At 38.1% G+C, this 26,308-nt stretch overlaps 1 protein-coding gene across 2 annotated transcripts in view; it reads left to right on the top strand.

Moving 5' to 3' along the window:
* Positions 1-12,104: 12,104 nt before the first annotated feature.
* LOC118010368 (mitogen-activated protein kinase 10) overlaps positions 12,105-26,308 on the top strand; it is an 89,532-nt gene continuing 75,328 nt past the window's right edge. For both annotated transcript variants that reach the window (XM_035004593.1, XM_035004592.1), the window contains exon 1: positions 12,105-12,377. In XM_035004593.1, the coding sequence (XP_034860484.1) occupies positions 12,184-12,377 (194 nt within the window). In that variant the 5' untranslated portion in view covers positions 12,105-12,183. The remainder of the gene's footprint in view (positions 12,378-26,308) is intronic.

The raw sequence follows: 26,308 nt of genomic DNA, 5'->3' as shown, positions 1-26,308 counted from the left end.
TTTTTCATAGATGGCTTTTATGATATTGAGGTATGTACCCTGTATCTCTATGCTCTGAAGAGTTTTGATCAAGAAAGAATGCTGTACTTTGTCAAAGGCTTTTTCTGCATCTATTGAGAGAATCATATGGTTCCTGTTCTTTCTTTTGTTAATGTATCACATTGATTGATTTGAGGCTGTTGAACACTGGAGCCCAGGGATAAATCCCACTTGGTCATGGTGAATAATCCTTTTAATGTACTATTGGATCCTATTGGCTAGTATTTTGGTGAGAATTTTTGCATCCATGTTCATCAAGAATATTAGTCTGTAATTCTCCTTTTTGATGGGGTCTTTGTCTGGTTTTGGGATCAAGGTAATGGTGGCCTCATAAAACGAGTTTGGAAGTTTTCCTTCCATTTCTATTTTTTGGAACAGTTTCAGAAGAATAGGTATTAATTCTTCTTTAAATGTTTGGTAGAATTCCCCTGAGAAGCCATCTGGCCCTGGGGTTTTGTTTTTTGGGAGATTTTTGATGACTGCCTCAATTTCCTTAGTGGTTATAGGTCTGTTCAGGTTTTCTATTTCATCCTGGTTCAGTTTTGGTAGCTGATACATCTCTAGGAATGCATCCATTTCTTCCAGATTATCTAATTTGCTGGCATAGTGTTGCTCATAATATGTTCTTATAGTTGTTTGTATTTCTTTGGTGTTGGTTGTGATCTCTCTTCTTTCATTCATGATTTTATTTATTTGGGTCCCTTCTCTTTTCTTTTTGATAAGTCTGGCCAGGGGTTTATCAATCTTATTAATTCTTTCAAAGAACCAGGTCCTAGTTTCATTGATCTGTTCTACTGTTCTTTTGGTTTCTATTTTACTGATTTCTGCTCTGATCTTTATTACTTCTCTTCTCCTGCTGGGTTTAGGCTTTATTTGCTGTTCTTTCTCCAGCTCCTTTAGGTGTAGGGTTAGGTTGTGTATTTTTTTTTTTTAAGATTTTATTGATTTATTTGACAGAGAGAGACACAGTGAGAGAGGGAACACAAGCAGGGGGAATGGGAGAGGGAGAAGCAGGCTTTCTGCTGAGCAGAGAGCCCGATGTGGGGCTCGATCCCAGGACTCTGGGATCACTATCTGAGCAGACAGCAGACGCTTAGCAACTGAGCCACCCAGGCGCCCGTAGTTGTATATTTGAGACCTTTCTTGTTTCTTGAGAAAGGCTTGTATTGCTATATACTTTCCTCTTAGGACTGCCTTTGCTTCATGCCAAAGATTTTGAACAGTTCTGTTTTCATTTTCATTGGTTTCCATGAATTTTTTAAATTCTTAATTTCCTGGTTGACCCATTCGTTCTTTAGTAGGATGCTCTTTAGCCTCCATGTATTTGAGTTCTTTCTGACTTTCCTCTTGTGACTGAGTTCTAGTTTCAAAGCATTATGGTCTGAAAATATGCAGGGAATGATCCCAATCTTTTGGTACCAGGTGAGACCTGATTTGTGACCTAGGATGTGATCTATTCTGGAGTATATTCCATGGGCACTAGAGAAGAATGTGTATTCTGTTGCTTTGGGATGGAATGTTCTGAATATATCTGTGAAGTCCATTTGGTCCAGTGTGTCATTTAAAGTCTTTATTTCCTTGTTGATCTTTTGCTTAGATGATCTGTCCATTTCAGTGAGGGGAGTGTTAAAATCCCCTACTATTATTGTATTGTTGTCGATGTGTTTCTTTGCTTTTGCTATTAACTGGCTTATATAATTGGCTGGGCCCATTAGGGGCATAGATATTTACAATTGTTAGATCTTCTTGTTGGATAGACCCTTTAAGTAGGATATAGTGTCCTTCCTCATCTATTATTATAGTCTTTGGTTTGAAATCTAATTTGTCTGATATAAGGATTGCCATCCCAGTTTTCTTTTGGTGTCCATTAGCATGGTAAATGGTTTTCCACCCCCTCACTTTCAATCTGGGGGTGTCTTTGGGTCTAAAATGAGTCTCTTGCAGACAGCATATCAATGGGTCTTGTTTTTTTATCCAATCTGATACCCTGCATCTTTTGATTGGGGCATATAGCCCATTTACATTCAGGGTAACTATTGAAAGATAGGAATTTAGTGCCACTGTATTGCCTGTAAGGTGACTGTTACTGTATATTGTCTGTGTTCCTTTCTGGTCTGTGTTGGTTTTAGGCTCTCTCTTTGCTTAGAGGACCCCTTTCAATATTTCTTGTAGGGCTGGTTTCGTGTTTGCAAATTCCTTTAGTTTTTGTTTGTCCTGGAAGCTTTTTATTTCTCCTTCTATTTTCAATGACAGCCTAGCTGGATATAGTATTCTTGGCTGCATATTTTTCTCATTTAGTGCTCTGAATATATCCTGCCATTCCTTTCTGGCCTGCCAGGTCTCTGTGGATAGGTCTGTTGCCAATCTAATGTTTCTACTGTTGTAGGTTACGGATATCTTGTCCTGAGCTGCTTTTAGGATTTTCTCTTTGTCTCTGAGACTCGTAAGTTTTACTATTAGATGTCAGGGTGTTGACCTATTTTTATTGATTTTGAGAGGGGTTCTCTGTGCTTCCTGGATTTTCATGCCTGTTTCCTTCCCCAAATTAGGGAAGTTCTCTGCTATAATTTGCTCCATTATACCTTCTGCCCCTCTCTCTCTTTCTTCTTCTTCTCGGATCCCAATTATTCTAATGTTGTTTCGTCTTATGGTATCGCTTATCTCTCGAATTCTGCCCTTGTTATCCAGTAGTTGTTTATCTCTCTTTTTCTCAGCTTCTTTATTTTCCATCATTTCATCTTCTATATTACTGATTCTCTCTTCTGCCTCATTTATTCTAGCAGGTAGCGCCCCCATTTTTTATTGCACCTCATTAATAGCCTTTTTGATTTCTACTTGGTTGGATTTTAGTTCTTTTACTTCTCCAGAGAGGGTTTCTCTAATAACTTCCATATTTTTTTCAAGCCCAGCTAGTATCTTTAAAGTGATGATTCTGAACTCTAGATCTGACATCATACTAATGTCCGTATTCAGTAGGTCCCTGGCAGTCGGTACTACCTCTTGTTCTTTTTGTTGAGGTGATTTTTTCCATCTTGTCATTTTGTGTAGAGGAGAATAGATTAATGAGAGAACAAAATGCTAGCAGAGTAACAATGTCCCCAGAAAATATACTCTAAACAAATCAGAAAAGACCTAAAGCAGTGGAACAAGAAACGGAAAGAGAGAAAAAAGAAAAAGAAAAAAAAGAAAAAGAAAAAGATAAAAACAAAAACAAACAAAACAAAACAACAACAACAACAAAAAACCAGAATGTGATCAAATATGATCAGGCTGGTATATAGATCAGTGCCACACACTAGATTTGGGTGTATTTTGGTCTTTTAGAAGAAAGTGCCTCCCAAAATTTTAAAGAAAGAAAAACTTATATATGTACAAAAATAAGGGTTGATATGATGAAGGGATGGAATATGACTGTAAAGATGGAAATTATAAAAAATTTTATAAAAGGAATTGATAAGAAGTTGTTTGAAAAAAGAAAGAAGAGGATTTAAAAAAAGAAAAAAGAAAAAATAAGGGAGAGAATGTGATCAGGCAGGGGAATAGAAAACACCATATACTAGAGATTTAGGGTATATTTTAATCTGTTAGAAGAAACTATCTCAAAATTTTAAAGAGAGAACAACTTATATATATAAGCCAAAAATATGGGTAATTACTATGAAGAGATAGAATATGACTCTAAAAATGAAAAATAAAAATGTTTTTTTTAAAAAAAGGATTGATAAGATGTTGGTTGAAAAAGGGAAAAAGAAAAATTAAAAAAAAAAAAGACAGTTAAAAAAAATTAACTTTGAAAGACTAAAGAATCATGGTAAAAAAGCCATGAATTCTATGTGCAGTATTCCCCTAGCGCTGGAGTGCTGCCGTTCTCATTGATTGGTAAACTTGGTCTTGGCTGGCTGTTCTCGCTGATCTTCTGGGGAGGGGCCTGTTGCCGTGGTTTCCAAATGTCTCTGCCGGAGGCGGAATTGCCCTACCTTTGCCCCCTCCCGGCTAAGTAATCTGTTCAGGTTTGCTCTCCGGGGCTTTTGTTCCCCAGGAGCTTTCCGTACAGCTTTGGAGGTGGAGAGTGAAAATGGCAGCCTCCCAATCTCCGCCCCGGAGGAGCCGAGAATTCGGGGCCCCGCTTCTCAGTGCGCCCCCAGAGAAAAGCCGTCAGTCACTCCCGTCTCCCCGGTCTCCGGCCGCACTCCGCGCTCGCCCGGCCTGCGACCGCGCGCCTCCACCTCTGGCACCCGACCCCGGGTGGAGTCTCCAAACCCAGCAGATCCCTGCGGTGCACTCCCGCGCAGCTCTTCCCGGAGGAGGAAGGTGAGTCTCCCCGGATCTGCCGCTTGTGGGGTCCCTGCTGGAGGAGCAGGGGCCCGACTGTGCCGCGGATCACGGTTTATGGCCACCCGGAGCTGAGAGCCCGCGCCTGGGCTCCGCCTCTGCAGCCGGCTTCCCTGCTCCGTTACCTGGGAGCTCTGCCACACTCAGGCACCCCCGGTCTTTCTGTGACCCTGAGGGTCCTGAGACCACACTGTCCCGGAGGGTTCCATCCCCCGCTTAGCCACCAGAGTGACGTCCCTCGGCGGAGCAGACTTTTAAAAGTTCCGATTTTGTGCTCCGTGGCTCTATCACTTGCCAGAAGCGGCCGACGGAGGCCCCTCCCCCGCCGTCTATCCTCCCGAATATCACCGCAGATTCACTTCTCCGCACGTCCTACCTTCCAGAAAGTGGTCGCTTTTCTGATGAGAGAGTTGTTGCTCTTCTTTTCTTCGATCTCCTGTTGAGTTTGTAGGTGTTCAGAATGGTTTGATCCCTATCCAGCTGAATTCCTGAGAGGAGACGAAATCCAGGTCTCCTACTCCTCCGCCATCTTGCTCCGCCCCCCCCCCAAGAGAAGGGGATTCTATTAATTCATTTCTCTTGCTTTTTCTAAGCCCTATTCCTATAGCTCACCTTATCGTAAGAAAACCATATTATTGTTCTAAATGACTTTAGCTGACCTAGTGAATGGTTTAGTAAAAAAAAAAAAGCACATGTTTTGGAGTTGAATAAACTTCAATTTATATTAAGTGACATCGCTAATTAATGGTTCCAAGACTGTGAGCCAGTTAACAGCTCTGTATGCCACTTTCCTCACCTGTAGTCAGTGTTAAATACAGTATTTAACAGAATACAAAGTTCACCTTTAGTAAGTAAACAATTAAGACTGCTTCACCTTTCTTTTTCCCCTTGAATTATTGAGAGCTGATGTCATATAAATCATATGAAATATATTTTTATGTCTTTGATGAAAAATATTATACCTACTGCCTGATGTTTGATTCCCAGATTTATTATATAAAGAACTATTGAATATATTCTTCCTGAAGTTAAGTGCTAGAGAAACTTTATCTTTCCTGTGAACTGGTATGATATATTCTATGAGATTAATGTATCAAAACTTGCCACTCATTGTGTTTTGTTGTTGTTGTCATTATTTTTTTCTTTCATCTTGGAAGAATGACACTGTTTTGTGCTCAAGGCAATAGATATTCATAACTTAAGCCTTCTGGTAAAACTGTCATCTCCCAGCCTGCTTTATTTGAGATCTGTTCCTAAACCTGGATTTAATGGTTTTATTGTTCCCGTATCTTTGATGGTGTTCTGCACAAATCAGAATATAAATAATGAATGAAAGAATAAAATGACTTGCTCAAGGTTTTACAGCTGTTACGTACAGAACTAATCCAGGCTTGGTGCTATTTTCAGCTATTTCATTCAAGAGTAACTAAGGAAGCTTAACCTCTTTCTAAACCTTAATGTCTCCTGCTCAGGGACTAACTAGCAGTAACATAGGACAGTCATGCACAAATGAAAATGGAGAGGGAGTACTTGTGGCATATAGCTTATTAAATTTGAGAATAATGCAATCAAGGTTTTGGACACCTACAGGATAAGATCAATAATGTAGGATGTTGTTCTTCTTGAAATTCCATAGCTATAGGCTAGCAGCTAACTGGTGGTGGGGACTCATCACACAAAGCCCTTTCTTACCGGTCTGCAGAACATGAAGTCTTTTCCCAGAACAGATTATATCCAGACTTCCTCTCTAACAAACTGTCTACCAAGCTGCCAGCAGCAATAACGGCTTCTTTTAATTTAGCTTTAAAACTTTTTGGCAGATGGGGGACAGGGAGGAAATTGGTTTGTTTTGAATTTTTGCATAAAAAAATTCTCTTATATCCACATAGAAATAATTATTGATTCATTTAAACACGAGATTAATATTCAGTGGAGGAATGAGTTATTTTAAAAAATAATGTGAATCAATAATGGAATAGACTGTTACAAACTTATAATTATTTTGAACCATATTGATTTTCATAAGTTACCACTGTGGTGATTTATAATTTTTTAATATAATATTACTTATTTATAATTAACATAATTTCTTCTCTGGAAAGAGACTTTCTATTTTGGTGAGCATTTATGAATACCTTTGGGTTTTAGTATAAATTCAATATAAATTGATGATGGAATGTTTATTTTCATGAGCTAATTGAGAGAACGTTAGTTGGATACTATATTATGTCTATGAGAGGGGAAACACTCCCCTGGGAATATGACGTCTGGGCCAGCTAATGAGGTGCTGATACCAAAGAAAGCCACTGTGAAATTTTCGATTCCACATCTTTTGTTTACTTGTTTTGACCTGCATTGTTTCCAGTTTTTGCCTCTCCAACTAGCTCTCTTTAAATGGTGATGTCTCCTGTCTCTTACATCTACTATTTTCTAAAATAGTGCTTCTCTAAGTGTAGAACTTGTTAGAAATATGAACTCTTGGCCTTACCCTAGTCCTATTGAATCAGAAACTTTTCAGTGGGGCTCGGCAATCTATTTTTTTTACGAGCTCCTCAGGTAGTTCTGATCCATTTTAAAACTTCAGAATCTCTACCTCACACTATTGGCCAGTCATGCCCTCCCAATGTGAAAGTTTGGTTCTTCCCTTTTTGGGTTCAGCTCATCAATTCTGTGACCTAAACTAAAAATATGCTAAAACATATAACTGGAGAAAAATCTTTTTAGCATTGATAATTTTTTTATAGTATACTTTTTTTTTTACAAGATTTTATTTATTTATTTGACAGAGAGAGACACAGGGAGAGAGGGAACACAAACAGGGGGAGTGGGAGAAGGAGAAGCAGGCTTCCCGCGGAGCAGGGAGCCTGATGTGGGGCTCGATCCCAGGACCCTGGGATTATGGCTTGAGCCGAAGGCAGACGCTTAACGACTGAGCCACCCAGGTGCCCTTTTTTATCGTATACTTAATGACATACTTTCATAGGAACATTTTATAGGGAAAAGTTTATATTTGAACTTCATAATCATAACAAGGCAGACTACATGGAAATTGAGGATAAAATATACTATATTAAATATGTCTTGAGCTTTTTGAAATTCAGTTTGGATTTGTAAGCTTGGGGCACAGATGAGATCTGGGGGAAGCTTTTCAACACAACATATTTGCTATCAAATTTTTGGTTACAACATCAATCCAAGAAAATTTCCAGTGCTATTCTCTCTGTGTCTTACTGTTTAATGATTAAAATAGCCTTTTCCCATGGGGCGCTTGGGTGGCTCAGTCAGTTAAGCATCCAGCTCTTGATTTTGCCTCAGGTCATGATCTCAGGGTCATAAGATCAAGCCCCACATTGGGCTCCACACTAGGCGTAGATACTGCTTGGAATTCTCTCTCTCCCTCTCCCTCTGCCTCTCCCTGCCCCACTCATGCTCTCTCCCTCTCTCTCCCTCTCAAAAATAAATAAGTAAAAAAAAATAAAATAAAATAGCCTTTTCCCAATTATGTGAGGTACTATCAAGGATGTGTTTTCTAACTTTTAGACTTTGCATAAAGTTACATTCAAAGCTAGGTATAAAGAGGATACTTGAAGAGAAATTTGTGTGTGTGTGTGTATGTGTGTGTGTATGTATGTGTGAATTTGCAAACTTTATAATGATAATTTCAATGTTATTGTGAGAAATTATATGCTTTTAAAATGGAGATAAAAGATCACTAGTAATTTTTATTTTAGAAAATGTGTCAAGTCATTAGATATTTTATTTGAATAGTTTTTTTATTTGTTACTTTTTGACTGGGAATTCTCCTCTTACTGAAAGTTTCCTGCTGGTATAAACTCTATGATTGTTTTAACCATTTCTATCAAACTACCAAGTCCATATATATAGCTTCCCCCCCCAATTGTATGAAAAGTTCTGTTATAGATATGCACTGACAAAAATTACTGGGCACTGCTCAGCAGTGTGAACAATTGCTGAGATGCAATGATATACTTACTCCATTAAAGCACTTGGCCAACTGTTAACCTGTCTCAGTACCGAGACTTTGTAAGTCCTTGAGTCTGGGGCAGTGGGGCTCTTTCAAATACTTGAATCTGAGGTGAGGGGTAATCCTTATCCTAACTAGGACTCTGGTTTCCACTTTGGGTGTGCCATGACCAATGGAATTTGGCAATCCATAAAGACACAAAATGTGTTCCTGATGTATTTGCAGAAATAATCATTTTACTTTTCAAATATGTCAGGCAGAGGTGTAAGTTCCATTTCACAGCCTTCAGGTGATCCTTCCCCTCTATGGTACGGTTCTCAACACACATCAGCATACTTAGAGGGCTTATTGAAACAGATTGTTGTCCTTACCCACAGAGTTTCTGATTCAATAGGTTTGGGATGGGAGTGAGCATCTGCATTTCTAACGGGTTTCCTGGTGATGCTGATGCTCCAGGAAGCACACCATGAGAATGATTGCTTTAATGCTGACTTTCTCAAAGTCAGACTCTCAAATCCTCAAGTCAGAATTACCTGGTTTGACTAGTAATCTTCAGATCATCAGGGCCTATGATGATGGCCTAAATCCTAATCTCCAGGGTGGTGTGATAATGATTTGCCTTTTGTCAAACTCCTCAGGTGCTCCAGGTGTACATTTACACTTGAGAACCAGTTAGAGGGGAGGTCCAGGGATACTGTTAGCCAGAGAAAACACTGATCAAGCCTCCTCTCAAACATTACCAATTTTATACCTGTCAGTTGGCAGCTAGTAGTTGTTTTATACATAGTAAATGAATTAATTTAAAATGAATGAATGCAAGCAATTGGTTGCTATTCCTTTTTGCTTCCAGCACCTTTTCTTTATTCTACTATAGAATATATCATCCATATTTTAACTACTTGTTTACTTGACTGCCTCCATCTAGACAGAGACCTTATCTTTTTCTTGTATCTCCAGTGCCAAACCCAGCATCTGGCACATAATATGTATATTATCAGTATTTGTTAGATTAAATGATTGTAAATGTTGAGTAGAATATCTCTTAGGGTTAGTCTGAAAAAGAGGTTGCGTGAATTGTTAAATTCCCTTGATTTCTCTGAATATACATTAAAATGTTGGAAGAGGAGGGCCAGCCTAGTAGATTCAAGTATAGTATGAAGACTGAGACCACAGCTAGAAAAGCCACAGGCAAGTCTGAAGGAGAGGGTGGTACCAAGATACAGCATGAAGTCAGGGGTCTGGAACATAAAATATCACGTATGTTTGGTATGTATATGCAGTTGAAACAGGTGACATTTCAGAGGTGAAGAGAGTAAGTGGGGGAACGAGAAGTGGATTATGTAGGTTTGATTAAGCTAGTGTGTGCTAGGAATTTTGTGGGTGGTCAGAAATGAGAACATTAAGGGATGTAAAAAAGGATTAGAACACGGCAAATGAAGTCAGGCACTTCATCCATACCAAATTAACCTTGGCAATGAATTCATTGGTAGTCTAGCTCCAGTTACTTTTGTTTGTTTGTTGTTTTTATATTTATTAAATTTTTCAGTTACTTTTTTACCTTTCAAAGTTAGGAAGAAAAAAAAAAGGACTTTTTAATAGGGTTAGTCTGCTGATACACCAAAAAAGCCTAGAGTAGAAATGGACTGTGGCGTGGAGAGAAGTTCCTGATTCTGTGCTTGAAATCAAGGATTGTTTAATACTAATGTTCTTGTTTCTGCTGTAGTCCACACTCATTGTTTAAATTCTAAATCCTGTTATAGTCTCCCTGAATAGATTTACGATGCCCTGTTTTTTTGTGTTTTTGTTTGTTTGTTTTTTAAGATTATATATTTTATTTTGAGAGAGAGAAAGAGAGCATGTGCGTGGTGGGGGAAGGGCCGAAGGAGTCTGAAGTGGACTCCATTGAGCTTGGAGCCCTAGGTGGGGCTCAATCTCTCTACCCTGAGATCACGACCTCAGCAGAAACCAAGAATCCAATGCTCAACCGACTGTGCCACCCAGGCACCCCAATCCTGTTTTTTGATAATCTTGTTTAATTTCGTGTTCCATGCTTTCCGACTATCTCCTGGATTTCAGACCTCTCCTTATTGTACTCATAAATTACCTGAATTTTCAGTCTTCTGTCCAAACAACCTATATTCCTCATCTTTAGTCCATTCTGTTCTTTGAGGTCTGTGTATATTTGTACTGGATTGCTGCCACCATAAGTCTTCTAGTCATAGGCTGGTGCCGGTCATGTGCCTTCCGCTTTAAGTCTGTCATAAGGTCCTTGCACTAGATTCATAGGTTTTGCCACTCACATCCATATAGTACCCACTATACTCTCCTTGTTTATATTACTTGGTGCTGCCTGGTTCCCTTTCCAAGAGCATGTAGGGACAAATTAGTTTGTACTTCTATTTCAGTTTTTTTTTTTTTAAGTATTATTATTTAGAAATGAAATGCCAAAAATTTCTAAGGACAGTGGTTTTATGACCAACCACAGGTTCAGAGCCAAAGGAGGTCTAAATCTTCTTTCAAATTATGTGAGAATCAGATTTTCAGAAGTCAATGTGTATTAAAACCATACAAAGATCCTTTAGTTTAGATTCTGGACTCAGAACACTAAAGGCAGGGTTTTTGTTTTCTTTTGTTTACTAATTAAAGCTTTGGCATAACTTAAAAGTCGTGAGTTATGTAAGAAATTATTCATTGTGTAAGAAATTATTCATGAATGTCCCACTCATTGCAGGACAACCAGCATTGTTTGATAAGCCAACTAAATACAAGCCACATCTCCTACCGTATGGTATACCAAAACATGCCCACAAATCTCCCAGATGTCTAGGAAGAGTTAGTGCCACTTCTAAAGAGAACCATTGATTTAGACTATTCCATTTTCAATTTTGGGGATTGGGAATGAACCCACAGAACATGAGAATGCTCAAAACCTGAGCAAAATCAGCAAAAAGGAGAGGGAATGACCGTTGGGTAGGCATCCACCAGGGTGTGCCACAAGAAACAGGCTAGACAATATTCTATAAGGTCTTTTCTAGCTAGAGAGTTGAAACTATTTAATGTCACAAAATGCGATATAAGTTTGTTTGTATAATCATGGGGATAATGGATATTTACATTACATATATTCATAAATCATGATTCAAAATTTTAAGGACAGATTCTTCAATTGCTAAATATAATAGGTAGAAGAACTTCTCTTAAATATAAAAGATACACAATCAAGATATTTAAATCTAAGCTTGCAAAGAATGAAAAGATGTTATGTGGCATTTTAGAATAATATTAATTTGGGCTAAAATTGTTCAATGTTTAATGTAAGATACTACCATTTTTGGTATTATTGAGAACAAATGAAGTCAACACTATTGAATTCAAATTTACCTAATTAAAAATTAAAACTACACATTATTTTGTATCTCATTTCTTTCTGAGAAAGGGATATAAATAAAATCTCTTATCCTTTCTCATTTGGCTGTTATAATGGATGATCAGGAATCACTTCTGAAGTTTCTAGCATAGTCAATGGGTCCAGTATGTTTGGTAGATATTTGCTTCATAAATAATTAAATGGTTTTAATGAAACATTTCAGAAAAGATTATGTAGATCTAATGTAAGATTATTTTATTATTAATAGTTTTAATACTGAAAACAAATTTTTCTATGTATTTTTCTGAGTTCTTTTACTCTAGATTATCTTACATGGATTAATACATACTTTTTTATATGAAATACATTTATATAATGATAATAGATGACTATGAATTAGTAATCATTAAAAGAACAGGCTTTTCTATATCTTGCTATCATTCTGGTTGTTTGCTTTCTCATGTTTTTGTTGTTCTTTTTGCAGGGATTCGATAAACAAGTGGATGTGTCATATATTGCCAAACATTACAACATGAGCAAAAGCAAAGTTGACAACCAATTCTATAGTGTGGAAGTCGGAGACTCAACCTTCACAGTTCTCAAGCGCTACCAGAATTTGAAGCCTATTGGCTCTGGGGCTCAGGGAATAGTTTGGTAAGTGGAATATATATATTTATTTATTTATTTATTTAAGTATAATTAGCATACAGTGTTTTATTAGTTTCAGGTCTACAACATATTCAACAATTCTGTACATTACTCTGCTCATCGTGATAAGTGTAGTTACCATCCGTCACCAAATGTTATTACAATCTATTCACCCTATTTCCTATGTTGTACTTTTCATCTCTGTGACTTCTTTATTTTATAACTGGAAGTTTGTACTTTTAATCCCCTTTATCTATTTCACCCATTCCCCCCACCCACCTCTCCCCTCTGACAACTACCCGTTTGTTCTCTGTATTTAAGAATCTGGTTTGTGGTTGTTTGTTTCTTTGTTTTGCTTTTTAGATTCCACATGTGAGTAGAATCATATGGTATTTATCTTTCTCTGACTTATTTCACTTGCATTTTTAAAAGGAATAATGCTGTGTATGTCAACTAGCCACAAATACACACACAAACATAAATAAATAGCATGATTTGAGATGGGAAGAATACTTTCTATCAAAGAAAAATAAAATTTCGAGCATTATTTGTAATTCATTACCCATTTACTAAAAACATGTACAACTTTTGCTGGTGACTAGTCTTTCTACTCACCAAAAATGTCCATTACACAACAACCATGGAGAAACAAAACCAGAGGTTTTCTAGCTGTTGCTAATACATTTAGAAAATTGTATTTGGATGTTTTCACAGCAAGAAATGAGGGGATATGTGTTAAGATAACAAGCAAATAGAATTCCCTGCACTCTAAGGAAGTATAAATGATATCTCAAATGTTCCTGTCACTTTTAAAGATCAATATTTAAAATTCAGTTACCTTTTAGAAAAAGTGGTATTTAAAAATGTCTGTTGTATGTTTCCAAAATGGAAAGATTCTGGGCTCCCTTAGTAACCATTAGTTTATGACATTTTTGAGTGGCAATTTGAAATGATGACAAATCAAAACCTGATTACCTGTCATAAAATTCTTGCAAAAGTGATGATATCAAATTGATAAGCATTTATTTTATGTAGTTTTAACTTGCAGTGTAACCACCAAATGTATTTAGTATGAACTTATTAGCATAATAATTTTCAACTTGATGACTCATACCTATAAGTGAAAATTTAGCACCTGCATCATAAATCTGTATATTTACTTATAGAAGATATTTACTTAGTTCAATATATTTATTTATTAATAAATTACTGCTACATTAGTAATGTCCATTTAGAAACATGAACACTTTTAAAGGATGACCTAAGGTGAAATAAACATTATTTAAAAACATTTTATTTACAACTTTTTTTCATTCATTTGATACAATGTAATTTGATGATAGCAATGTGGTAGTAGTAGTGCTCATTATTTTTTTAAACTTTCATTTTATATTTCATAAAAAAGTTTAAAGTCTGGTTCATTTCATTTTTTGTCTTTCTAAGAGTTTTTTTTAGAGCAAAATGGTTCACAGCAATATTGAGAGGAAGGTACAGAGGTTTTCTGTATTCCTCTATATTCCTCCTACCTCCACACATGCATAGCCTCCCCCATCATCAACATCCCCCACAAAAGTGGTACATTTATTATAAATGATGAACCTACATTGATACATCATAATTACCAAAGCCCAGAGTTTACCTTACGATTTATTCTTGGTGTTGTACTTTCTGTGGATTTAGACAAATGTAAAATGATATGTATCCATTATTATAGTATCATACAGAGTATTTCTACTGCCCTAAAAATCCTCTATACTCGACATGTTCATCCCTCCTCTTACTCCCAAATCCTGGCAACCATTGATCTTTTTTTTTTTAAAGATTTTATTTATTTATTTGAGAGAGAGAGTGAGAGAGAGAAAGAGCACAAGAGGGGGGGGCGGGAGAGGGAGAAGCAGACTCCCTGCCTAGCAGGTAGCCCGATGCGGGACTCGATCCCGGGACTCCGGGATCATGACCTGAGCCGAAGGCAGTCGCTTAACCAACTGAGCCACCCAGGCGCCCCAACCATTGATCTTTTTACTGTTTCCATAGATTTTAAAGATTACTTTTATTTATTTATTTATTTATTTATTTATTTATTTATTTATTTATTTATGAGAGGGGGTGGGGAGAGAGAACAAGAGCAGTGGGGAGGAGCAGAGGGAGAAGGAGAAGCAGACTTCCCGCTCACCAGGGAGCCTGAGGCAGGACTCTATTCCAGGACATGGAGATCATGACCCAAGCTCAAGGCAGACACTTAACTGACTGAGCCACCCAGGTGCCCCATTATTGTTTCCATAGATTTGCCTTTTCCAGTATGCTATATTGTTGGATATAATGTAGCCTTTTTAGTTGGCTTTTTTCACTTAGTAATATGCACTTAAGGTTCTTGCACGTCTTTTCATAGATTGATAGCTCATTACTTTTTATCACTGAATATTTCATTGTCTAGTAATGCCACAGTTTATCCATTCACCTACTTTAGGACATTTTGGTTCATTCCAGGTTTTAGTAATTATAAATAAATATCTTGATGCTTTCAATATCCATGTACAGGTTTTTGTGTGGACATAAATTTTAAAGGTTCACTTCATTTTGATAACTGTTTTTTAAAAAACTTTATTATGTTATGTTAATTACCACACATTACAACTTTTTTTTGTTATTATGTTATGTTAACCACCATACATTACATCATTAGTTTTTGATGTAGTGTTCCATGATTCATTGTTTGCGTATAACACCCAGTGCTCCATGAAGAACGTGCCCTCTTTAATACCCATCACCAGGCTAACCCATCCCCAAACCCTCACCCCTCTAGAACCCTCAGTTTGTTTCTCAGAGTCCATAGTCTCTCATGGTTCATCTCCCCCTCCGATTTCCCCCCCTTCATTCTTCCCCTCCTGCTATTTTCTTCTTTTTTTTTTTTAACATATAATGTATTATTTGTTTCAGAGGTATAGGTCTGTGATTCAACAGTCTTGCACAATTCACAGTGCTCACCATAGCACATACCCTCCCCAATGTCTATCACCCAGCCAGCCCATCTCTCCCATCCCCCACCACTCCAGCAACCCTCAGTTTGTTTCCTGAGATTAGGAATTCCTCATATCAATGAGGTCATGTGATACATGTCTTTCTCTAATTGGCTTATTTCACTCAGCATAATACCCTCCAGTTCCATCCACATCGTTACAAATGGCAAGATTACATTCCCTTTGATGGCTGAATAATATTCCATTATATATGTATACCACATCTTCTTTATCCATTCATCTGTCGATGGACATCTGGGCTGTTTCCACAGCTTGGCTATTGTGGATATTGCTGCTATAAACATCGGGGTGTACGTACCCCTTTGGATTCCTACATTTGTATCTTTGGGGTAAATACCCAGTAGTGCAATTGCTGGATCGTATGATAGCTCTATTTTCGACTTTTTGAGGAACCTCCATACTGTTTTCCAGAGTGGCTGCACCAGCTTGCATTCCCACCAACAGTGTAGGAAGGTTCCCCTTTCTCCACATCCCTGTGATCATCTGTCATTTCCTGACTTGTTAATTTTAGCCATTCTGACTGGTGTGAGGTGGTATCTCATTGAGGTTTTGATTTGGATTTCCCTGATGCCAAGTGATGTTGAGCACTTTTTCATGTGTCTGTTGGCCATTTGGATGTCTTCTTTGGAGAAACGTTTGTTCATGTCTTCTGCCCATTTCTTGATTGGATCATTTGTTCTTTGGGTGTTGAGTTTGATAAGTTCTTTATAGGTTTTGGATACTAGCCCTTTATCTGACATATCATTTGCAAATATCTTCTCCCATTCTGTTGGTTGTCTTTTGGTTTTGTTGACTGTTTCTTTTGCTGTGCAAAAGCTTTTTATCTTGATGAAGTCCCAATAGTTCATTTTTGCCCTTGCTTCCCTTGCCTTTGGTGATGTTTCTAGGAAGAAGTTGCTGCGGCTGAGGTCAAAGAGGTTGCTGCCTGTGATCTCCTTTAGGATTTTGATGGACTCCTGTCTCACATTTAGGTCTTTCAACCATTTTGAGTCTATTTTTGTGTGGTGTAAGGAAATGGTCCAGTTTCATTCTTCTGCATATGGCTGTCCAATTTTCCCAACACCATTTGTTGAAGAGACTGTCTTTTTTCCATTGGACATTCTTTCCTGCTTTGTCGAAGATTAGTTGACCATAGATTTGAGGGTCCATTTCTGGGCTCTCTATTCTGTTCCATTGATCTATGTGTCTGTCTTTGTGCCAGTACCATACTGTCTTGATGATGACAGCTTTGTAATAGAGCTTGAAGTCCGGAATTGTGATGCCACCAGCTTTGCTTTTCTTTTTCAACATTCCTCTGGCTATTTGGGGTCTTTTCTGGTTCCATACAAATTTTAGGATTATTTGTTCCATTTCTTTGAAAAAAGTGGATGGTATTTTGATAGGGATTGCATCAAATGTGTAGATTGCTCTAGGTAGCATTGACATCTTCACAATATTTGTTCTTCCAATCCATGAGCATGGAACGTTTTTCCATTTCTTTGTGTCTTCCTCAATTTCTTTCATGAGTATTTTATAGTTTTCTGAGTACAGATTCTTTGCCTCTTTGGTTAGATTTATTCCTAGGTATCTTATGGTTTTGGGTGCAATTGTAAAAGGGATCGACTCCTTAATTTCTCTGTCTTCTGTCTTGTTGTTGGTGTATAGGAATGCCACTGACTTCTGTGCATTGATTTTATATCCTGCCACTTCACTGAATTCCTGTATGAGTTCTAGCAGTTTTGGGGTGGAGTCTTTTGGGTTTTCCACATAAAGTATCATATCATCTGCAAAGAGTGAGAGTTTGACTTCTTCTTTGCCGATTTGGATGCGTTTTATTTCTTTTTGTTGTCTGATTGCTGTGGCTAGGACTTCTAATACTATGTTGAATAGCAGTGCTGATAGAGGACATCCCTGCCGTGTTCCTGACCTTAGGGGGAAAGCTCTCAATTTTTCCCCATTCAGAATGATATTCGCTGTAGGTTTTTCATAGATGGCTTTTATGACATTGAGGTATGTACCCTGTATCTCTATGCTCTGAAGAGTTTCGATCAAGAAAGGATGCTGTACTTTGTCAAATGCTTTTTCTGCATCTTTTGAGAGGATCATATGGTTCCTGTTCTTTCTTTTATTAATGTATTGTATCACATTGATTGATTTGCGGCTGTTGAACACTGGAGCCCAGGGATAAATCCCACTTGGTCATGGTGAATAATCCTTTTAATGTACTATTGGATCCTATTGGCTAGTATTTTGGTGAGAATTTTTGCATCCATGTTCATCAAGGATATTGGTCTGTAATTTTCCTTTTTGATGGGGTCTTTGTCTGGTTTTGGGATCAAGGTAATGGTGGCCTCATAAAACGAGTTTGAAAGTTTTCCTTCCACATTTCTATTTTTTGGAACAGTTTCAGAAGAATAGGTATTAAATCTTCTTTAAATGTTTGGTAGAATTCCCCTGAGAAGAAGAAGTTTTGATAACTGCCTCAATTTCCTTAGTGGTTATAGGTCTGTTCAGGTTTTCTATTTCTTCCTGGTTCAGTTTTGGTAGTTGATACATCTCTAGGAATGCGTCCATTTCTTCCAGATTATCTAATTTGCTGGCATAGAGTTGCTCATAATATGTTCTTATAGTTGTTTGTATTTCTTTGGTGTTGGTTGTGATCTCTCTCCTTTCATTCATGATTTTATTTATTTGGGTCCTTTCTCTTTTCTTTTTGATAAGTCTGGCCAGGGGTTTATCAATCTTATTAATTCTTTCAGAGAACCAGGTCCTAGTTTCATTGATCTGTTCTACTGTTCTTTTGGTTTCTATTTTACTGATTTCTGCTCTGATCTTTATTACTTCTCTTCTCCTGCTGGGTTTAGGCTTTATTTGCTGTTCTTTCTCCAGCTCCTTTAGGTGTAGGGTTAGGTTGTGTATTTTTTTTCTTTAAAGATTTTATTGATTTATTTGACAGAGAGAGACACAGTGAGAGAGGGAACACAAGCAGGGGGAGTGGGAGAGGGAGAAGCAGGCTTTCCACTGAGCAGAGAGCCCGACATGGGGCTCGATCCCAGGACTCTGGGATCATTATCTGAGTGGAAGGCAGACGCCTAGTGACTGAGCCACCCAGGCGCCCGTAGGTTGTGTATTTGAGACCTTTCTTGTTTCTTGAGAAAGGCTTCTTTGCTATATACTTTCCTCTTAGGACTGCCTTTGCTTCATGCCAAAGATTTTGAACAGTTCTGTTTTCATTTTCATTGGTTTCCATGAATTTTTTAAATTCTTCTTTAATTTCCTGGTTGGCCCGTTCGTTCTTTAGTAGGTTGCTCTTTAGCCTCCATGTATTTGAGTTCTTTCCGACTTTCCTCTTGTGACTGAGTTCTAGTTTCAAAGCATTATGGTCTGAAAATATGCAGGGAATGATCCCAATCTTTTGGTACCAGGTGAGACCTGATTTGTGACCTAGGATGTGATCTATTCTGGAGTATATTCCATGGGCACTAGAGAAGAATGTGTATTCTGTTGCTTTGGGATGGAATGTTCTGAATATGTCTGTGAAGTCCATTTGGTCCAGTGTGTCATTTAAAGTCTTTATTTCCTTGTTGATCTTTTGCTTAGATGATCTGTCCATTTCAGTGAGGGGGGTGTTAAAATCCCCTACTATTTTTATATTGTTGTCGATGTGTTTCTTTGCTTTTGTTATTAACTGGCTTATATAACTGGCCGGGCCCATTAGGGGCATAGATATTTACAATTGTTAGATCTTCTTGTTGGATAGACCCTTTAAGTAGGATATAGTGTCCTTCCTCATCTCTTATTATAGTCTTTGGTTTGAAATCTAATTTGTCTGATATAAGGATTGCCATCCCAGCTTTCTTTTGGTGTCCATTAGCATGGTAAATGGTTTTCCACCCCCTCACTTTCAATCTGGGGGTGTCTTTGGGTCTAAAATGAGTCTCTTGCAGACAGCATATCAATGGGTCTTGTTTTTTTATCCAATCTGGTACCCTGCATCTTTTGATTGGGGCATATAGCCCATTTACATTCAGGGTAACTATTGAAAGATAGGAATTTAGTGCCACTGTATTGCCTGTAAGGTGACTGTTACTGTATATTGTCTGTGTTCCTTTCTGGTCTGTGTTGGTTTTAGGCTCTCTCTTTGCTTAGAGGACCCCTTTCAATATTTCTTGTAGGGCTGGTTTCGTGTTTGCAAATTCCTTTAGTTTTTGTTTGTCCTGGAAGCTTTTTATTTCTCCTTCTATTTTCAATGACAGCCTAGCTGGATATAGTATTCTTGGCTGCATATTTTTCTCATTTAGTGCTCTGAATATATCCTGCCATTCCTTTCTGGCCTGCCAGGTCTCTGTGGATAGGTCTGTTGCCAATCTAATGTTTCTACTGTTGTAGGTTACAGATATCTTGTCCCGAGCTGCTTTCAGGATTTTCTCTTTGTCTCTGAGACTCGTAAGTTTTACTATTAGATGTCAGGGTGTTGACCTATTTTTACTGATTTTGAGGGGGGTTCTCTGTGCCTCCTGGGTTTTGATGCCTGTTTCCTTCCCCAAACTAGGGAAGTTCTCTGCTATAATTTGCTCCAATATACCTTCTGCCCCTCTCTCTCTTTCTTCTTCTTCTTCTGGGATCCCAATTATTCTAATATTGTTTCATCTCATGGTATCACTTATCTCTCGAATTCTGCCCTTGTTATCCAGTAGTTATTTATTTCTCTTTTTCTCAGCTTCTTTATTTTCCATCATTTGGTCCTGCATATCACTAATTCTCTCTTCTGCCTCATTTATCCTAGAAGTTAGAGCCTCCATTTTTGATTGCACATCATTAATAGCCTTTTTGATTTCGACTTGGTTAGATTTTAGTTCATTTCTCCAGAAAGGGTTTCTCTAGTAACGTCCATGCTTTTTTCAAGCCCAGCTAGTATCTTTAAAATCGTCATTCTGAACTCTAGTTCCAACATCTTACTAATGTCCATATTGATTAGGTCCCTGGCAGTCTGTACTGGCTCCTATTCTTTTTTTGATGTGATTTTTTTCCATCTTGTCATTTTGTCCAGAGGAGAACAGATGAATGAGAGAACAAAATGCTAACAGGGTAACAATGACCACAGAAAAATATACACGAAACAAATCAGAAGAGACCTGAAACCAGGGGAAAAGAAAGAGAAAGAAAGAAAAAAGAAAAAAAAAAGAAAAAGGTTAAAAAAAAGAATATGATCAAATATGATCAGGTTGGTGCATAGATCAGTGCCACACACTAGATTTTGGGTGTATTTTGGTCTGTTAGAAGAAAGTGCCTCCCAAAATTTTAAAGAAAGAAAAACTTATATATGTACAAAAATAAGGGTAAATACGATGAAGGGATGGAATATGATTGTAAAGATGAAAATTATAAAATAGTTTTGAAAAGGAATTGATAAGATAAGAAGTTGGTTGAAAAAAGAAAGAAGAGGAATTAAGAAAAAAAAATGGAGAGAATGTGATCAGGCAGTAGATGAGAACAAAGACATACACTAGAGATTTAGGGTATATTTTGGTCTGTTAGAAGAAACTGTATCTCAAAATTTTAAAGAGATAACAACTTATATATATATATATATATATACTAAAAATAAAGGTAACTACTATGAAGGGATAGAATATGACTCTAAAAATGAAAAATAAAAAAGATTTTTAAAAAATGGATTGATAAGATGTTGGCTGAAAAAGGGAAAAAGAAAAATTCAAAAAAAAAAAGAAAAGAAAAAAGAATTAAAAAAATTAACTTTGAAAGACTAAAGAATCAGGGGGAAAAAGCCATGAATTCTTTTATTTTTTTTTTTATGTATTAACATACATACATTAATCACCATACATTACATCATTAGTTTTTGATGTAGTGTTCCATGATTCATTCATTGTTTGCATATAACACCCAGTGCTCCATGCAGAATGTGCCCTCTTTAATACCCCTCAGCAGGCTAACCCTTCCTCCCTCCCCCCTCCCTTCTAGAACCCTCAGTTTGTTTTTCAGAGTCCATAGTCTTTCATGGTTCGTCTCCCCCTCTGATTTCCTCCCCTTCATTCTTCCCCTCCTGCTATCTTCTTCTTCTTCTTCTTTTTTTTTTTTTAACATATAATGTATTATTTGCATCAGAGGTGCAGACCTGTGATTCAAAAGTCTTACACAATTCACAGCGCTCACCATAGCACATACCCTCCCCAATGTCTATCACCCAGCCACCCCATCCTTCCCACCCCCCACCACTCCAGCAACCCTCAGTTTGTTTCCTGAGATTAAGAATTCCTCATATCATTGAGGTCATATGATACATGTCTTTCTCTGATTGACTGATTTCACTCAGCATAATACCCTCCAGTTTCGTCCACGTCATGGCAAATGGCAAGATTTCATTCTTTTTGATAGCTGCATAATATTCCATTGTATATGTATACCACGTCTTCTTTATCCATTCATCTGTTGATGGACATCTTGGTTCTTTCCACAGTTTGGCTATTGTGGACATAAAGCCATGAATTCTATGTGCAGTATTCCCCTAGTGCTGGAGTTCTGCCATTCTCATTGATCGGTAAACTTGGTCTTGGCTGGCTGTTCTTGCTGATCTTCTGGGGGAGGGGCCTGTTGCCGTGGTTCCCAAATGTCTTTGCTGGAGGCAGAATTGCCCTGCCCTTGCCAGTCTGGGCTAAGTAATCTGCATGCGTTTGCTCTCGGGAGCTTTTGTTCCCTGCAAGCTTTCTGTACAGCTTTGGAGGATGGGAGTGAAAATGGCAGCCTCCCAATCTCCGCCTCAGAGGAGCTGAGAACTCGGAGCCCCACTCCTCAGTGATCCCCCAGAGAAAAGCAGTCAGTCACTCCCATCTCCCCAGTCTCTGGCTGCACTCCGTGCTCACCCGGCCTGTGACTGAGCATTTCTGTCTCTGGCATATGACCCCGTGTGGAGTCTCCAAACCCAGCAGATCCCTGTGGTGCAGTCCCGTGCTGCTCCTCCCTGGGGAGGAAGGGAGTCTCCCCGGATCTGCCACTTGTTGGGTCCCTGCTGGAAGAGCAGTGGCCCGACTGTGCTGCAGATCATGGTTTATGGCAACCCCAAGCTCAGAGCCCACTCCTTGGCTCTGTCTCTGCAGCCTGCTTCTCTGCTCCAATACCTGGGAGCTCTGCCACACTCAGGCACCCCTGGTCTTTCTGTGACCCCGAGGGTCCTGAGACCACACTGTCCCAGCGAGGGTTCCACCTCCCACTTAGCCACTGGAGCGATGTCCCTCAGTGGAGCCGACTTCTAAAAGTTCAGATTTTGTGCTCCGTGGCTCTATCACTTGCCAGAAGTGGTCAACGGAGGCCCCCTCCCCCGCTGTCTATCCTCCTGAATATCACCTCTGATTCACTTCTCCGCACGTCCTGCCTTCCAGAAAGTGGTCGCTTTTCTGTTCAGAGAGTTGCTGCTATTTTTTCTTCGATCTCCTGTTGAGTTCGTAGTTGTTCAGAATGGTTTGATCCCTATCTAGATGAATTCCTGGGACCAGACAAAATTTAGGTCTCCTACTCCTCCGCCATCTTGCTCCTCCCCCTTGATAACTGGTTTTAAGTTCACTCTCAATGCTTAGTCAATGCAAATGGCAGCAATGCATGGTTGGTGCCCTTCTAAATAATATACTAGCTTTTAAACCTGATTTATCAAATATACCAAAGCCTTTATTGAAATTTACTTAATAATTATCTAATGTCAATCAGTAGTTGCTTTTGCTACTAAAAAATGGAACAGTTTAATATTTTTAACAATGGACCAAACATTTCATTTCAAAGATATTTAAACAGGTAAAGAAATTCTTATTTTTGGTTTTTCTTTATTTATTAGTTATGGTGCAGGTATGAGGTGAACCTCTTCGTGGCACAAAATAATTTCATGGCATGGTAGGCAGAACAATGGTCCCCCAAAGATGTCTAGACTCTAACCCTCCAGAGTCCTTGACTGTATTATTTTATGTGGCAAGAGGGACTCTGTGGATGTGATTAAGGTTAAGGGCCTTAAAATGGGGAGTTTATTCTGAGATATCCAGGAGAGATCAATCTAATCGCATGAAAGGCAGAAGAGTGGGTCAGAAAGATGCAATGGGAAAGAAGAGATAAGAGATTTAAAACATGAGAAAGACTTGCTTTATTGTTGCTAGCTTTGAAGATAGAGGAAGAAGGTCATGAGTCAAGGAATGGGCTATCTTCCAGAAGGTGGGAATGGCTATCAGCTGCCCATCAACAAGAATATAGAGGCTGCATTAGAGTCATGAAACCACAAGGAATTGGAATCTCCCAAGAAACCCAAATGAGCATGAAAACAGATTCTTTTCTAGCACCTCCAGAAAGGAGCGAGTCTGCTAAAATCTTGACTTTAGCTTGGTGAGGCCCATGTAAGGACTTCGGACCTGCAGAACTGTCAGATAATAAATTTGTGTTTTTAAGTAGTTAAGTTTGTGGAGGTTTGTTGTGGCAGCAATACTAATACAGATGGTATAATAAAGATTCTACTGCAGATAAATGCTACAAATCTCCTAGAGCAGCAAAATGAACTATAATGTTTTCAGAGGAAAGAATTTAGGGTGCCTCTGTCAATCCCCTTCAAACTGTGAAACTTCCCTTTTCCTTTCAAACATTTTTTACCCTAGGTAAAATGAGACTAATTGCTAAAGGGGGATAATGTGTGTTTAGGATGGACCAGTATTAATTTGTTTATTAAATATTAGTAATTTTAATTTCCTTTCTACATTACAATATATGTTTATATTTTCTGCATTCTGCTGTATGTCTTTTATACCACGTGGGGAGTGGGAACCCTATTTAGGAGATCATTGTATTTATGAACAACTTTCAAAATGTAATAGAAAATAAGACAAAAAGAAAAAAATTTTGGGGCGCCTGGGTGGCTCAGTCATTAAGCGTCTGCCTTTGGCTCAGGTCATGATCCCAGGATCCTGGGATCAAGCCCCGCATCGGGCTCCCTGCTCAACGGGAAGTCTGCTTCTCCCTCTCCCACTCCCCCTGCTTGTGTTCCCTCTCTCACTGTGTCTCTCTCTGTCAAATAAATAAAATCTTCAAAAAAAAATTATTAAAAAGAAAAAAATTTTATGAAGGAGGAGAGATGGGAAATGGAGAAAGCAGAGGAATTTCTCATTATCTTTCTTTAAGGGAAAATTGTAGAACATATGAAAGTTTTCCTACATCTCTCAGTTCATACTCATTGGGATTGTTTTATTTTCCTTTAAATAAAACTGCCACAGAAAATGAGGACACTAGCGAAAGGAAGCTAATAGATCTTTAATGATTGAAAAATAGAGCCAAAGCAGCATTTTTCTCAAGAAGTTAACAGACTGTACCAGAAACATCTGAAAATCTACTAAAAATTTTGTGATATGTTTTTAGGACATTTTGGGTCTCTATTTCTTCTTGTACAGGGCAGAAATCATCTTAGATCTTTGGTATACTAACTGAGATAGACTTCAATAAATAAAATGTCCTTGAGTAAAATTTTTAATCCAGTTTTACAACAAATTTATCAGCAATTTATCAGTAAGGACACCTGAATTCCAAAATGTTAGCCTTGGAGTTTTTGGGATTATTATTAGTCTTTTGGTTTATAGCTGAGGGAAATAAAGTTAGCAAAGACAAAGATGAAAGGACAGAAATAGGATGGCATATTCCTCTTCCTCATCTTCCAGTTCATGACTCTACTATGTGCACAGACACCACAATTCCAGCACATTCCTTTCTGGACATGAATATGGTTGTCCCTTCCTTGTCCCTCTTTCTCAACCTAGCTTTGAGATATCTTTATTTATCATGACTTAGGCTAATAGTATACTATCTCTCTTGAAGATCTATTCTTGTATGAATTTGTCCTCTCTATCTTCAGCCTTTAATTTAATTTCCTTTTTATTGCCTTTTGTCACTGGTGAGTTTATCCACCTCTCCTGCAGCAAACACACATCCATTCTCAGACATGTTTCTAAAGTCGGGGCACCTGGGTGGCTCAGTCGATAAGTGTCTGCCTTCGGCTCAGGTCGTGATCACAGGGTCCTGGGATCGAGCCCTGCATCAGGCTTCCTGCTCCACAGGAAGCCTGTTTCTCCCTCTCCCACTCCCCCTGCTTGTGTTCCCTCTCTTGCTGTGTCTCTCTCTGTCAAATAAATAAATAAATAATCTTAAAAAAAAAAATAAAATCCACAGACCGTTCCTCTGTTCATGAAAACTCAAATTTGTGTATTTTGAATGTCCCATACAATCCTGAGTATAGTGACTGGGAAAAATTGGAAATTGGGAGTATCTGGGGACCTTGGGCGTGGGAGGCAGACAATCTGAAACAGATGATTCATTTATTTTGCTTTATTTTCTTTAGAACAGGAATAAAACAAAAGGGATGTTTATCATCAATTTTTTTTTTTTTTGCATGTGCCACTACAAAATTTTGTGTGTTTGTGTAATAAGGATTTTGCTTTTCAAGTGCAAATGTTGGCATATTGGTACTTAACGTTTGAAATGGAGTCTCATTTCTACTGTTTCAGTTACCTTAAATTTATTATTGGGTTCTTATACTTTCTTTCCTCTCTTTGGATTGCTTCACTGCTTACTTATTATCAGGGGGAACAAACAGGCGATACTATAATATCTTCAAAAGGAATTAATCACTACTATGCTATTTTTTCATTCACCATGGATGATGGACCAACAATGTCATTACTGAGAATCATTAAATAAAATCTAATGGGAAATATTTTGGAATAAATGGAAATTTTATTCCTACCTCCGAGGAAAAAAAAGAAAAAGATTATCTATTGTAACAGAAAGATACAACGATTGAGCAGGGTCCAAGATGGCAGTGTAGGAAGGCCCTGAACTCACTTCCTCCAATGGACTTCCAAGTCTACACCTACATAAGGATCA

The sequence above is a fragment of the Mirounga leonina genome, unplaced genomic scaffold, assembly GCF_011800145.1.
Source record: "Mirounga leonina isolate KUSES-001 unplaced genomic scaffold, KU_Mleo_1.0 Mir_129, whole genome shotgun sequence".
In the NCBI taxonomy this organism is placed as follows: Eukaryota; Metazoa; Chordata; class Mammalia; order Carnivora; family Phocidae; genus Mirounga; species Mirounga leonina.
The sequence above is the reverse complement of the archived record's forward strand: the minus strand, read 5'-3'. Positions and strand labels throughout refer to the sequence as shown.